This window comes from Amblyraja radiata, chromosome 18 (assembly GCF_010909765.2).
Source record: "Amblyraja radiata isolate CabotCenter1 chromosome 18, sAmbRad1.1.pri, whole genome shotgun sequence".
Lineage (NCBI taxonomy): Eukaryota > Metazoa > Chordata > Chondrichthyes > Rajiformes > Rajidae > Amblyraja > Amblyraja radiata.
Genome location: NC_045973.1, coordinates 41,191,756 through 41,208,129, shown reverse-complemented (window position 1 = coordinate 41,208,129; position 16,374 = coordinate 41,191,756). Strand labels below are relative to the sequence as shown.

General features: G+C 42.8%; 1 protein-coding gene across 2 annotated transcripts in view; it reads right to left on the bottom strand.

Annotated features, from left to right (window-relative positions):
• Positions 1–1,791: 1,791 nt before the first annotated feature.
• The window catches only part of efcc1 (EF-hand and coiled-coil domain containing 1), a 99,334-nt gene continuing 84,751 nt past the window's right edge, over positions 1,792–16,374 (bottom strand). For both annotated transcript variants that reach the window (XM_033037218.1, XM_033037219.1), the window contains one exon: positions 1,792–4,078. In XM_033037218.1, the coding sequence (XP_032893109.1) occupies positions 3,945–4,078 (134 nt within the window). In that variant the 3' untranslated portion in view covers positions 1,792–3,944. The remainder of the gene's footprint in view (positions 4,079–16,374) is intronic.

Genomic DNA, 16,374 nt, shown 5'->3' with positions numbered 1-16,374 from the left:
CAGAGGTCTAGTTACTTAAATCAAAGAGGCTGGTGTTTGATGAATTGAGACCTCTGGGAAAGAACACTGCCCCATGTAATTTCGAAACTGTCCTTATGAGTTTAGTTGCCCTGTGCTTAATAACACTATTTCCATCCCTGCTTTTGTGGGTGGCGTGACTTACGTCGCAGCGGCCTCTGCAGTCTGTCTGTCTTTTTTTTTTGTCTCGTTTGAATGTAGTTTTTATTTTTATTTTTTTTAAACTGGGTATGTGTGTGGGGGGCGGGGGGTGGGGAAACTTTTAAAATCTTTCCCCTGCATGGAGAACCGACCTTTTCTCTGTCGGGTCTCCGTTGTCGTTGGGGCCTAGCACCGTGGAGCGGCTACCAGCCGGAACGGCCTGGGGTTCCAGTCACGGAGCCTGCGGACTACTCACCATCGCGGAGCTGGCCGAGTTCGGAGCGGGAGGAGCTGTGGTGGCGCGCTGCTGCGACCCGACCCCGGTGATTCGGAGGCTCCAACCGCAGGTCTGGTGGACGGTGACACCGGGAGCCCGCGGGTCCCTGCTGGGAGACCGCTATTCAGGGCTTCCGCAACGGCGACTTCTCCCGCCCGAGTTGCGGGGTTGAGGATGACCTGGAGCGGGGCCTTACATCGCCCGGCGCAGCTTTAAATGGCTGCGGGACTTGTTAGCGCACACCGGGGGCTCCAACACCAAGACCCGGAGCGCGGCCTTGCATCACCCGGCGCGGCTTTATAATTGCCGCGGGACTTATTTACCATCGCCCGCCGAGGGCTTTGACTCTGACATTGGGAGGAGAACGAGGAGTGCAGGGGAGAGATAAGACTTTGCCTTCCATCACAGTGAGGAGGAGATTCACTGTGATGGATGTTTGTGTAAATTGTGTTGTGTCTTGGTTCTTCTTCTTGTTTGTATGACTGCAGAAACCAAATTTCGTTTGAACCTCTGGGTTCAAATGACAACAAATAAATTGTATTGTATTGTATTGTATTGCTTTCCTTTCCTTCTCGGCACATGCCTACAGCATCTGTGAACATTGTCTTTCTGGCATCCACTGTGATATCTACCATGTATTGTTATTCAATATGAAAGTGATGTTGCATGGAACATATTGCAGCAATTTACATCATAGGTGCTGAATCCATTCTGCATTGTGCCTGACACTGAAGCTTTCCCCATAGCATTCACTAATCTGCTCAGTTCTTACCCTTGCCAGCGCCACCCGTTAATGACGCACTTCTCTGCAACACTTGTGGTCTTATGAAGTCGCGGCATGGGCTTTATCATCCAGAAATAATCACTGTCTCTTGTTCCTGCTTTTCAAATACAATCTGTGCTGATCTGATTGATAGAGCAGCATTAAGGCAGTTCTCAGCATGCTGAGAGTTTTCTGTGCAAGAAACAATATATGTTGCAGTTCCTACAAAAATAATGATTTATTTGTGAAGAGTAATGTGGAACGGATCAATAATCCCACTACCTTAGAGAAGTTAGTTAATTCTAAGAAAAAATATGGTCCTGTCAGAATCCATTTTCTCTAAACTTAACAGCTTAAGTCACCGGGGACTTTCAGAATCAGTATTGTTGTTTGATGTGGCTTTGAGGTGCAAGTCATAGATCCCTCAAAACCTTCAAAATGGTCACAAGGTTCAATTTCTACCCAAGTAAATGCATTTCAGCAAATTCCTGCTTACAAAGTGAAAACAGGAAAACAGAGGAGGTCAAACATTTCAAGAAAGATAAGTGCAGGAAGAAAAGTTCAAAAATAAAATACATCAAATTACAACCAGTATGGAAAAGCTGCTATTTTATTTTAATGTTTTTTCCATTTAATACCATTGATACAATGTTGAAGTCTGAATAATGAATACATTGGGAGCAGACACATAAGTTGGCTGTAGTATCTTTGATAAAATTGCCTGAATTGAATCCATGCAAAATTACATTGATTTAGTAACATTCAAAACTGAAGCTAGTCTTGGTCCCTTGAACCTGCTCTGTAGGATCAGGCTGATCCTACCTAGGCTTATGTGAATAGAAGTGTGATCCAGCAAATCTACCGTGTGGAATGGCATTAATTCTCTGTGTCAAAGGTTATGGGGAGAAGGCATGAGATTGGGTTTAGGAGGGAGAGACAGATCAGCAATGGTTGAATGGTGGAGTAGACTTGATGGGCCGAATGACCTAATTCTGCTCCTATCCCTTATGACATGTGTTTTTGTGCAGGGTAGTTATGGCTAACGATCTCCTCCAGCAGCCATTGATTAATAGAGCAAATAATCTAACATAGCAGAGAAAAAGATTTTGCTTTTATTTTTATTTTTATAATGTGAGTCGCACAAGTAGCAAAGTTAAGTAGCAGAAGACTGTTTGACTCACTCGTAAAGTACATGGTCAATTGTGCAGCAGCCTTCTCCAAAGTAAAAATATGCAACAGACTTTATTTTGGAAATGCATTTTGATGTTAGAAATATGTACAGAATATCTGTCACTTTGCACATGCTGTCAACTAGCTTCAACATTCCTAAGCCTTGCTTCTGCTTTCATTCCAGGACTTTCGATTTCTCCACAGAGCATTTCCTTCGCACTTGAACAATCTTCATTACAGACCTCTACACAAAACTTCTGAGGGAATACAGTGAAGCAGACTGGCTCAAGTTCAGGCCAGCTGAATTGCTAGTTAATTTCCTTTATAAGTGATGCAGTTTATGGCTGTCTGAACACATCTTATTAAGCAGTATTATGCATCATTCACTGGCCAGGCTAGGGATTTCAACCGCGACTTGAGCCATGCACCCGCAAGCTTTAGATGCGACTAAGTGGAATTTGGATACAACTATAGTTACAGCTTGTTGCCAAATTAATATTGTGTGGGCAACTTGCCCATTAACTTGACTGTTTGGAGCGGGAGACTGTGACCTTGTTTTGCTGTTGGGTTATTCATAGCATCAGTCACACGCCTCGCCTCCCTTTGTGTTTTTTTTAAATGGATTCCCAGAGCAAAGTGTCAGGGGGCATCAGTACAGGCTTGTTGACCGACTTCAGTTCCAAAGACCACATTTTACTGATGCAATGCCAATTAACTTAACTCTCGTTTGACTTCCATGACCAATGGAAATATCTGGTTCAATTACAATTGTCTCCATAGTTTTGAGTTCAGCATACAAATCAAAATGTTTCACCTGGCTGCTCATGGGCATGAGTTTCAATACTGCTATTTTAGAGCTGAACTCTACATGTATCAGGTATATCCTGTGTATAATATGGCACTAGAATAAATATGTATATACAATGCTGCAATAATATCCATTGTGGTAACAGCATTGACAGTTAAACAAAATCCTCCCGTCAGTTTTCACTGGTATTTTCCATTATGTCTGGATCATAGATACACTGTCTAATTTCCCATTTTTGCTGTTCTGTATTCTTCACTTCAGCTATTTATGTTATGAAGCCTGACCCAGTAGTTTTATCGTGACCTCAGTGGTACTCTGTAGGAGGTAAATCTGTCATTTTTTAAATGGTCTTGTCCACAAAATACATATTTCATATTTATGGTTCCCAAATGATATATGTTTTGAGCCAATGTTATATGTTTTCGTTAGATTGCTCTCACCTTTTATTGATAATCTAATATTTTGGCTGTTTGTTTAATACTATTAGAAGAGACAACTAGTTCATTTGAAACTAAATACATTTGTTAACCACCCTTTATTGGCCAATTCCCTAATATTCTCTTCCTCAAATCGTAAAGATTAACAAACAAGAACCAGACTACACAGCCAAGTCTCCATCAAGTTGATCTAGCTGACAAGTTTAACATTGTGTTACGTAAGGTGCATTAGTCATTTATACAAATTCGGTCAGAGTACAGGAGTTGTAGATTTATAGGAAACATTTGAAGTGCGCGATGTACAAATCAGCAAAGCCAGTTTCCGGATTCTCAACACGAGATAAGCAGCGGATTTACCAGCGACTGGTGACTTGGAGCCTTTTCCAAAGACGTGTCAGATAGAAGCTCACAAGCAGCAAGTTCATGATACAAGGCATTCAGTACCTCCAGAATGTGAGCCTTTCCTGCAAGAAAGAATCAATTATTATTTTGTTTGCTTGATCAATTTTTCCTGTTCTGACTTTGCCGTTTGGAGTTGTTAAACATGGGTTCTAACTATTTTGTAAATGCTGGATAAGGCACCCATTCCTGCATTAAAGTGTTTCTTTGTTTACTCAAAGAAAGCAGAGAATGGTGCTGTCAGTTGTAAGAATAAAACCAAAACAAATCCTTAGGAGAGGTGCAGCTGAACTCAAAAATATGATTAAAACTCAAAAACAGGCTCAGTCTATTGTAATGTACCAGAATCCAATACAATGAAGTGCACCTGCAGATATAGGTCATTGCAGCAGGTATTTTGCATACAGCTGAAACCTGTAAATACCCCCTCATCTGTCGTTCTATCTGCAAATCAAACCCACCTCACCTGTACACCTAACATAGACACAAAAAGCTGGAGTAACTCAGTGGGACAGGCAGCATCTCTGGAAAGAAGTTTGAAGAAGGGTCTCGATCCAAAATGTCACCCATTCCTCCTCTTCACAGATGCTGCCTGTCTCGCTTAGTTATTCCAGCTTTTTGTGTCTATCTTCAGTTTAAACCAGCATCTGCAGTTCCTTCCTACACATTTCACATGTACACCTATCTATACCTCACCTGTATCCATCTATCTGCAAATCAAAACCATCTCACCTGTATCCATCTATCACTTGATAGGCTTTCTCCACATCCTACAATAGTATTGTTCATACATTCTAAGAGCAGAATTAAGCCATTCGGCACATTAAGTCTACTATGCCATTCAGTCATGGCTGATCTACCTTTGCCTTTTAACCTCTTTCTCCTGCTTAGTCCCCATAACCCCCGACAGCAGTACTAATTAAGTCTAGGGAAGGATGCCCACTCAAAACATCGCTCTTCCATTCCCTCCACAGATGCTGCCTGACCCCCTGGATTATTCCACCAGTTTGTGTTTTGCTTAAGATTCCAGCATCAACATCTCCAATAAACTTGATATGATTGATCAATTAATCTTTGATAAATTCAATCTCCTAGTCCATTTCTCTGTCCCTCAAGGGATTGCTTTTGAAATCTTTCTCCACCAGCAGTTATGGCCATTCTCGTTATCACTAATAAATATTATGGTGCTAGATCACCTAAACTCCCAGACCTAGAGACGGCACCCAGCCTATTATTTGGCAATAAAGTAGCAATGTGGATTACCCTTGGGGTTTTGGGGCTTTATTGATTTGGGGACAGCGCTGAAACTGCAGAGTTGTCGATGTTGCCCAGTCTATCGCACAGACCATACTCCCCACTATCAACTCAATCTAAACTTCACGCTGCCTCCGGAAAGCAGCCACATAACCAAGGACCTTATTCATCTCACTCATTCCCATTTCTCCCATCTCCTATCGGGCAGAAGAAACAAAAGCTTAAAAGCAAATACCACCTGACTCAGGAGCAGCTTCTTCCCCACTGTTTTCACACTACTGAATAATCCTCCCATAAATTAGATTGTGCTCCCAATCTTCCATTCTACCGCATTTTGAACACTAGACTTTTTCCTAGAACCACGACGCTACAATGCTGCAAAATTATATTCTGTACTCTCGTATTTTTCTCTTTGCATACCTGTTATACTTGTGTATGAAGGAACTGCTGACGCTGGTTTACACAGAAGATAAACAGACCATGCTGGAGTAACTCAGCGGGACAGCCAGCATTTCAGGAGAAAAGGAATAGGTGACGTTTTGGGTTGAGACTCAGAGATGCTGCCTGTCCCGCTGAGTTCCTCCAGCATTTTCGTCTATATACTTGTGTACAGATTGATTGCACTCATATATACTATCATCTAATTTCATGATAGCATGTAAACAAAAGCTTTTCCCGGTACCTCGGTGCACGTGAAAACAATAAACCAATACCAATACCCCAAAAATGTCTGCAAAAGCACACGATGAGCAACAACTTCGGTGTGAGGCTCAAAGAACAGTGTTGTCTGGTTTCCAGTGTAATACTGTGCTGAAACTGACATTGTTGGTTTCAGCACAATGTTTCCTTTTGATGTGTTATCCGTGCTTACAGTTCGCAGCACGTAGCAAATGTGATCTTTGCAGTCAGCTCTTGAACAAACACACAGGAGTAACGTTACTGAATATGGATGTTGGAGAATGATCCTAGAGGGTTTCAGGGACCTGCTCAAGTTGAAGACGAACGTATCCAGGATGCATATTTGGTGCACCGGGAGTCACAGGAAGCGTTCAGGCCTACAGGCAGATTTTCCAGGTATATTGTTGCCTGGGAGGTATGAGAACAGTGTCCACGTGCTTGTATTTTGCGGGTGCTTACACTGCAGGCAGATGCTTTTGATTTCTCGAACTTCAAGTAACCCTTGCATCCCCTCTCTCTACATCCCTCCCCCACCCAAGTCGTACCAGCTTCAAAGTTGTCTCGTTGATTCTCATTCTCTGTTATTCATTTTCACCCAGCCCACAGCTAACAATGGCCTTTCCTTTGTCGTCGTTACTTTTTTGCATATCTTTCATTCATCTGTTCTTTATCTCTCTATATCACCGTCTATATCCCTCGTTTCCCTTTCCACCTGACTCTCAGTCTGAAGAAGGGCCTCGTCCTGAAACGTCACCTATTCCTTTTCTCCAGAGATGCTGCTTCGCCATCACTGAAACTCACACCTTTGCTCAAGCTGAGTTACTTCAGCTTTTTGTGTCTATCTTCGGTTTGAACCAGCATCTGCAGTTCCTTCCTACACCCCTGTCTGCTTTGTTGTTTCTTGTAGGGTAAACAAGAAAGATGGTCGACTCTACTTGAATATGGAGTTTGGGTGACCTCCTTAACACAGCAAAGGGTGGCAATCTGTGAAACATGGTGGAGATCAGTAGCAGAGGTAGGTTGGGGCCAGGAAGCAGACACTGACTGTGATCCTGACCTCCTCTGGTGAAATGACAAAGCACACAACTGCGCTTGTATTTGAAGTCGCAGTAGGTCAGAGGTTGCTGTGCGGCAAAAATATATTTTCCGTGTGTTGGCTCGGCAAAAAGCTGGGACTCAGGATTAAAATCTGGTCCTGTGAATAAATAAGAACTGTCAGTTCTAACACATGATGTTGGCAATCTTATTGGAGACATCATTAGAGGAAAAATGCGAGGGAGAACTAAAATTCCACTGTAAAATCTAAGGTGAATTTTTCCAATGGAACTTAGATACCAAGAAAATTGTGCAAAATTGTGTGCTCCCAACTTAAGCCAATTTTTACCAACGTAACCTTTTATTGTAATTGAATAAATACCTAGCACACTGATTCTAAACACCCAAATTCTTTGTCCTGTTTATAGTGGTCATGCATTCAGTTATCTAACTCCCAGTCTCTGGAATTCTCACAGTAAACTCCCCCCCCCCCCACATTTCCCACTCTCACTGCTCTTTTATCACCATCATTAAAACTGACACCTTTGCTCGAGCTTTTTATTACATCACATAATATGCCCTTCATTTATTCTGTGAAGCACTCTGGGCCACTTCCTTAATTCAGTAGAGTAATGGAGGTGTGGTGAGTGGCAATTTGTAGTTTTTATAATATGCAATTTCTTTCCAGCCCAGAATATTAGGAAGTTTAGTGTTTGGGCAGACGTCCAAATTTAAAGTTCAATCTGTTGAGAAGTGCAACCTTGGAGGTAACATATTGAATCGATAACCTTGCATATTTAGCTTAATACGCTGGACCTATCGAGAGGGTGAAAATACACTTTAGCGCACATTTCCAAAGCTATAGATCTGAATATTGCTTGTGTATGGGTTGGAATGTGATAGAGAATGTTTCTAGGTCATTGCCGATTATCCTAACGCCAACCACACAATAGTCATACATAGGCTGGCATTGTTCCATTTATTGCCTGGGAAATTAGGTTCCATTAATTTCATAGCTTTAAAGAAGGTCTTCAGGAAAGGTCCCACCCTAATGATAGGGACCCAACCCATGGATGGCCCAGTTGCAAATTCTGCATTCTTTGGGCTCCCCACTGGTCTACCAATCTGACAGTGACCTCCAATGACTTCTTCTGCGCTGATCTTTGAACACCAGCCACAACCTCAGACTCTCCCATCTCTCCAGAGAGCCCTGATCTCCGGAAGTAATTCCCTGGGCTTCTGAGACCATGGACTCCCAAGTCAGACTAAAATGAGAATGTTATCAAAACAAAACCAAAGATTAGCCTGTTAGTTTTATGTAGAATTTCCCACATGTTTGCTTCCAAACCCAGCAATCCTATCTTGTAAATCTGAAACTCTTCTTATGAGCTACCTCAAGGGCAATATTGGGAACAGCTGAGGCATAGACTATATTTTTCAGGGTCAGGATTGTACGCTGTCCTTCAGAAACCGAAACAGGGTACAGATGGTGCCAAAATAAAATAAAGAAAGATAGTATAAGGACCTATAAGAACATTTTAAGATGATAGTAACTTACAGGTGCGATATTAACATTTCAAATGTAAGGCATAAACCAGGAACAAAGAAGGTGCTGCGATACTGGTGACATACTAACCAAACCAAGACGACATAATCGGTAAAATCTGTTTTGTGTTAACCTGAGTACTTTCTCAAAAATGTCATTACATAACACCCTTTCTACCTAGATAGTACTACGCTTGTTTATATACTTGAAATAATCATGGAAGACATCCAAGCATTATTCTTCTGAAGACATTATGCTGCAGAAAGGTATTCCCACTGTACTGTCGTGTTGGCATATTAACTGCATCTTAGCAAGATTCATGCAGAAAAGGGAACACTTGGTTCGTAATAGACAAAAAGCTGGAATAACTCAGCGGGCCAGGCAGCATCTCCGGAGAGAAGAAATGGGTGACGTTTCTGGTCGAGGCCCTTCGTCAAACTGAAGGGGAAGAAGGGTCTTGACCCGAAACGTCACCCATTCCTTCTCTCCAGAGATGTTGCCTGGCCCGCTGAGTTACTCCAGCTTTTTGTGTCTATCTTCAGTTTATACCAGCATCTGCAGTTACTTCTTACACACTTAGTTCACAATACGTGGGCTGACTCTTTCGCCGAACTTGCCAATTAGAACACAGAACAGCACAGGAATGGGCTCCTCAGCCCAAAATGTTTGTGTTGAACATGATGCCCAGCTGAACTGATGTAATTGGCCTGCACATGATCCAAATTCCTCTATTTCCTGCATTTCCATGTGCCTACCCAAAAGTCTCTTAAACGCCACTTTCATATCTGCCTCACCATCACCCATGGCCATACGTCCCAGGTCAAATACCTTCCCCCCTCTCACCTTATATCTATGTCCTCTAGTGTTGGACATTTCCACTCTAGGAAACATTCCTGACTGTCTCCCTATCTATGCCTCATAATTTTATATATTTCTATCGTCTCTCCTCAACCTCTAACATTCCAGAGAAAACAATCCGCCTATGGAACCTCTCCTTGTAACTGAACCCCTCTCATCTAGGCAGCATTCCTGTACCCTCTGTACCCTCACCAAAGCTTCCATCTTTCCTTTAAATTCATTTATTTGTACGTGTGACACAGCAGCTTAATACATTTTCCAGTGGGTTTAATGGGAGTACAGGAAATTAATGCTAGAGAATTTAAAGGCAGCATAGCAATACAACCCGTCCGAGTTCCATCTCCTTTGCCTTTTCCTCATTGTTTGGTGAATTATTTCCTCCCTCATCCTGGGTCCGACCTGCTCCCTAAGCCAACTACCCTTTGTGGCCATTGGCCTGCACTAACTTTTAGCAAGTAGTTTCGAGTTGAACTTCTAAACATGACAAGGGTACAACTAGAGGAAGGGGGTTGTAAGTGGTGATGCGTAGACAGGCCCTGCTTCCACAGTAGTGTGACAATGTACTGCTGTAAAAAAAAAAGGGCTTTGAACTACCTGTATGTCTCTGATTTTCAAAGCCATTTAAAATCCTTAATGAGGCTTAAATAATCTTTAAAAAGCAAAAATGATTCACAATAAGTAAATGGAATTTAAAACACCTTCGGAGTTAACTGAAATATTTCAGCATCTGCCTTGCCTGGTTCTGTTTTCCTCACTCCCTTGGGGCCCTGTACCCATTTTCCTTTTAAACTCAAAGGCCCCTATTTCCCATGCTCCCTTCAAATTCTCTTGGGTTCATTTCCTGCACTCCCATAAAAACCACTAGAAAATGTATTATGCTGCCGTGTAACATCTAAACAGAAGTAAATTAAGTATGATGGGGACCCATAGAGCCAGGCTCTTCAGCCCAACTCATCCATACTGACCAAGATGCCCAATCTAAACTAGATCTATTTTCCCGCACTTGGCTCATATCTCACAAAACATTTCCGATCCATGCACCTGTCCAAGTGTCTTTTAAATCTTGTTATTGTACCTGCCTCAGCTACCTCCTCTAGCAACTCATTCCATAGACCCATCATTTCCTGACTGATAAGGTTGTCCCTTAGGTTTCAACTAAATCTTTCTCCTCTCATCTTAAACCTATGGTTCTTGATTCCCCTACCCTGGGTAAAAGACTCTGTGCATTCACCATATCTACACCCCTCATGACGTTATGCACAGGGCCGGATTTAGATGAAGAGAGGTCCTAAGCTGTTCAACTTGTGAGGCCCCCTGGTAAATCCGGCTCTGCGAGGCCCCCCTAGACCTCGAGGCCCTAAACTTAAGCTTGTCTAGCTTATAGGTAAATCCGGCCCTGGTTATGCACCTCGACAAGGTCATCCCTTAGCCCTATATACTCCAAGGAATAAAACCCTAGATTGTTCAATCTTTCCCTATAGCTCCTTGAATCCAGGTAGCATCCTCGTAAATCTTCTCAACACTCTTTCCAGCTTAATGAATTCTTCCTACAGCAGGGTGACAAAAACTGAACACAATACCCCGAATGCGGCATCACCAATGTCTTGTACAACTGTAACATAACATCCCAACTTCTATACTCAATACCCTGACTGATGAAGGACAAAACCTTTCTTTACCACCCGATCCACCATGACGCCTCTTTCAGGGAACTATGCACTGGTCAGGAAATTGTGCTGTGATACCAGTAGGAATAAAATCCAATAAAACATACAACAGTAAACTCAGGAACAGGTCTTTTGGCCCTCAGCGTCTGTGTTGAACAGGATGCCAAGTTAAACTAATCTCCTCACCCTACATGAGATCCTTTTCCTTCCGTTTCCCGCATGTCCACGTCTATCTAGAAGTCTCGTAAATGCCAGAATATATCTGTTCCCAATACTACCCATGGTTACTGGCATCCACCATTCTCTGTGTAAACCCTGCACATCTCTTTTAAACTCTCCCCTTCTGGCCTTAACCTGTTCACTGCCAATTGTTTTATTCGCTATTGGCCATGGCCTGAGTATACTCGGAGGTGGCACTGAACAGGTCAAAGCTATGTCTCTAGTCTTTGACATCTCCATCCCTGAAAAAAAGTTGACCATCTACCCAATCTATACCTCTCATCATTTTACATACCCACTTGATTCACTGCAAAATGTATTATGCTGTTGTGTAACATCTAAAAAGTGGATTAAAAGTGCTTTACATGTATCTCGTCCGATGCTCCAAAGCAAATTATCTAGGTTTGCCCAACCTCTCTCTATAGCTCGAAACAAAGCACTGTAGATGATGGTTTACAAAAAAATACACAAAGTGCTGGAGGAACTCAGCAGGTCAGGCAGCATCTTTGGAGAACATGGATAGGTGATGTTTCGGGTTGTGGGCCTCCTCCCTTTAAAGTGAGAGAAGTCAAAAGATAAGTTGTTGAGGGTGAGGACAAGTTCTGCCAGGCGGAGGAGACTGTTAGAAGGAAATTGATTTAATCTCTCTGTTCAATAAACTCTTTAATAACTTTAAAATTCTGTCCCCATTTCCTAATTTTTACACAAATGTAAACACAGCTGTCCCTTTACACAATAGCCAGATGTCTTTTGACATTATACTGCTATCAAATGCCTTTGAACTACTTGTATGTCTCTGATATGCAAAGCCATTTCATATCTTCTTAATGAGGCTTAAATAATCTTTAAAAAGCAAAAATTATTCACAATAAGTAAATGGAATTTAAAACACCTTAGGAATTAACTGAAATATTTCAGCATCTGCCTTGCCTGGTTCTGTTTTCCTCACTCCCTTGGGGCCCTGTACCAATTTTCCTTTTAAACTCAAAAGGGCCCTATTTCCCATGCTCCCTTTAAATTCTCTGGGTTTTATTTCCTGCACTCCCATTAAACTCAAATGGAAAATGTATTATTCTGTCGTGTAACATCTAAAAAGAAGTAAATTAAGAGTATGATTCCTTTTCAGGGACTATAGACTTTGACCCCAAGGCCCCTCTGTACATTAATACTGTTAAGGTTCTTGCCATTAACTGTACAATTTCCTCTTTATCATTTTCACACAAGGTGTCATTTTCACACCTTCAGGCATTGTATTGCAGATCAAACACTTGATTTGTGCAAAAAGGTTTCCTCATATTGCCACTTGTTCTGATGGCAATCACCTTAAATCTGCTTTCTGCAAGTTTTTTCCTTATTCACCATATTAAACCCATTCGCGATCATAAGTCACATTAAAAGTTCTCCATTCCAATGAGAACAAAGACAATTTCTCCATTCTGTCCTGTCTACTGAAGGTGCTTACCCTGGTATCATTTTACACTCTCATCAAGGCCTTCATACTTCATGAAAACAGTCTATTTATATCCATTGGATTTTATTATTCCACTTTGCTAGATGATATTCTTTCATGGTATGAATCAGATGAGAAGGATAAGCATTCAAACCAAAAGTTCAAGGATCAGAGTGACAACGTTTGTAATTGGACCATATATACTCTGGCTTCACCAGTATTGGTCTATCCTGTTTTCCACAATCATGAGTTCATTGCAAGGGATTTATTAATGAATGGTAAATGTTTGTTGCTATTATACAGAAGTGTGTTGGGACCCAACCTGGAGAAGTGGCCACAGTTTTAGTCTCCTTACCCAAGGAAGGATTATTTACTTCCGACATTCCCAAGATTGATATCGGCAATGGGAGGCAATGTTAATAAAATATACCAAATGTTAGGTAGGGTAGTTGCTGAGTGGCTGCTCCCTTGAATGAGAGATCATAATCTCATAATACAGAGTCTGAAATTTAGGCCTAGGAGGAGAAACAATTGCTTCGCTCATAGGATTGTGAACATTTTTACTTCTCCACCCAGAGTATAATAATTTCATAAGTACATTGAAAACTGAGAACATTAAATTTTGGGATACATATGGGGTCAAGGGATGGGACTGGAAAGTGGATGTAATGTAGAAATTCTGCCAACTCTGATTGAATGATGGATAAGACTGATTCTTCTTCTGGTATTTTTTACCTTTACTGTCCGTTGTTCAGTAATGCTTCATAATTAAGAGACCATTCTTTTTATTTTAAAGTATTATTGCAATCATTAGTTAGTAATTTTCAGCCAAATGTAATACACTTCTCTTCTCTGCCTGATCACAACAAGACATATTAAAGCACCCCTCCCAGTCCTGTTAACAAATTAAAATTAATTTAGAAACTCACATATGTTTGCAACCAAATATTCGATTGGAATTCTGGAACGCAGGAGACTGCAGCAATGAAGTCTTCAGTAAAAATACTGTGGAGGAACTTAAACGGTCAGGCAGCTTTTACGGAGGGAAATAGACAGATGACATTTTGGGTCTGAAGAAGAGTTTCGACCAGAAACATTGTCTGTCCACTTCCCTCCACAGATGCTGTCTGACTTGCTGAGTGTTTCCTGCAAGCTGTTGCTCAAATGTTTGCAAAGAATCAGATTAAAATTTGATTGTTTCAGGCTCAACAGATGTTCCAGTTAAGTGTGACTTCTGACTCACTCTATCTCTTTTTGTTGCATGCTGCCCATGTGAACCAAATAAACTAGTGCCAGCTTCCCACCAACCTCCACCTCCGCGGTTCATCTTTTATGATCGGTTGCTGGACTGAAGTAATTGCAGTCATTCTTCGCATTATGTATGAACGTAACATTGTGGAGTTGGCGGCCTTTCCTGGAGACCGACGGGCGCTCCAAGCCGCAGGAGCCTGCGGGACTTTAACATAGCGGGGATCGAAGCTCCAACCGCGGGGCCTGTGGACTTTAATAACGTGAAGCCCGCGGTCCCTGGTAAGAAGTGGTCGATTCGGGAGATTCAACTGCCCTGACATGGGAGTTTCGATCACCCCGACGGGGGCTTCGATCGTCAGCTGCAGGTGGTTTGAATGCCTCGACTGCAGATGGTTTGACTGCCCCAACCGCGGGAGAACAAAGGGGAAGAAGATTGAACTTTATTGCCTTCCATCACTGTGGAATCCATTGTGGTGGATGTTTATGTTAACTTTTATGTGGTTGTGTGTCTTGTTGCTTTTCACTTAGTATGGCTGTATGGTAACTCAAATTTCACTGTACCTTAATTGGTACATGTGACAATAAACCGACCTTGAAACCCTGAAACCGAAACCGTCACTAGAACAGTTCGATGAACCCCATTCTCTCAACACAGGAAACTTTTGTCAGACACATCACACCAAATCATAGCACCAAATAAATGTTTCCAGATAGCTTAGAGCATGCAGACTAAATATTTCTTGTAATAACATGATTTAATGGAACAGCTTAGTAGAAATTTACTTAGAATTCATATTATGTAGGAGGGAACTGCAGATGCTGGTTTACACCGCAGATGGAGACAAATGCTGGAGTAACTCAGCGGGACAGGCAGCATCTCTGGAGAGAAGGAATGGATGAAGTTTTTGGGTCGAGACCCTTCCTCAGACGTTCTTATTTCTTTCTTCTATGTGAAGTATGTGAATACACAACAATCTCAAAATCTCAAAAATGCCCATAAAGTGCTGAAGTAACTCAGCAGGTCAGGCAGCATCTCAGGAGAACATGGACAGGCGACGTTTTGGGTCGGGACCCTTCTTCAGACTGATTGTAGTAGAGGGGAGAAAGCTGGAAGAGAGGCAGGAGCAGGACAAAGCCTGGCATGTGATAGGTAGCTATAGGTGAGGGTGGTTTTGGATTGGCATACGGTTGGACAAAGGCTAGAGATGAAAAGACAAAAAGTATGATAAGTAGATAAAAGTAGATAAGAGGCAGAAAATGTGAAGGCAACTGAAATAATTGAGTTGGATGGGGTCTGGAGGATGGGAAAGGGGAGAAATGGATGCCCATTTGGGTCGGGCACAGGGAAGCACGGGGGGAAAAGGGGTGTGGGAGACCGGGGGGCGGGGGGGGAGAAAGAGGTGGAGTGTTCATAATTTATCAGCCAACAGCACATTGAACTGGCTACAGCGCCTTGAGGGCGTTACATAACCTCTACTGCCCCAAACGCAAGAAGAAGAACCAGCCAACACTCCTAACCATAGAGAGCTTCTGGTAGAATACATCAATACCTCACTGCATGTGACATTTTATACATTTTGGGTTAAAATCAATTGTTTTTATTAAATTTGCATGTGACAAAATTAGTATATTTTACTTCGGAGTCACGTGAGTGACTACGTGAAGAACCCCGCCAGGACGCATGCGTGTCATATATCGCTACACGCATTGCAACGAGTCACAGCAGGGGGAACGACGTTCCCCTTAGCGGCAGAATTTAAAAGCTGGGAACAGCAGGTAAGGAGAGTCTGCGTTCTTCCCACTTACTTTACAGGTGGAGGCATGGACAGATCCACGAGAAAGAAGGCTGCGATAAAGCTGGCGGGGGAGAACCACGGTGTTGCAGGCAGCCAGCAGCAGCAGCCGACGGCACGCCAATCTCCCGTAATGGGAACAGCTGTGCCCGACTTCGCTCCCGCACTGGCGAAATCAACACCACGGCCGGGCGGTAAAGCGAAGCAAAAAACAGACAGAGTCGTTGACTCCGATGAGTCCGACTTTGAACAGCCGCGAGCGGCCAGTGCCCGTGAGCATTGGAGCCGGTTGGAGCGGCTGGGGGAACAGGAGCAGCCGCGAGCGGCCAGTGCCCGTGAGCATTGGAGCCGGTTGGAGCGGCTGCAGGATCAGGAGCAGCCGCGAGTGGCCTGTGCCCGAGAGCATAAGAGCCAGTTGGAGCGGCTGTTGGAGGAAATACTCCAAAGTGGCAGGCTCCGGGAGATGGAGACTAGCCACAGTGGGCAGCTAGTAAGTCCTACAGCAGTACCTCTTGTGGGGCTGCACAGTATTTCTCCCTCATCAGAGGGGAGTACAGGGGGTCAATTCTGGGCTGACCCTGAAGAGGGGTGTGCAGAACATACCCCTAGT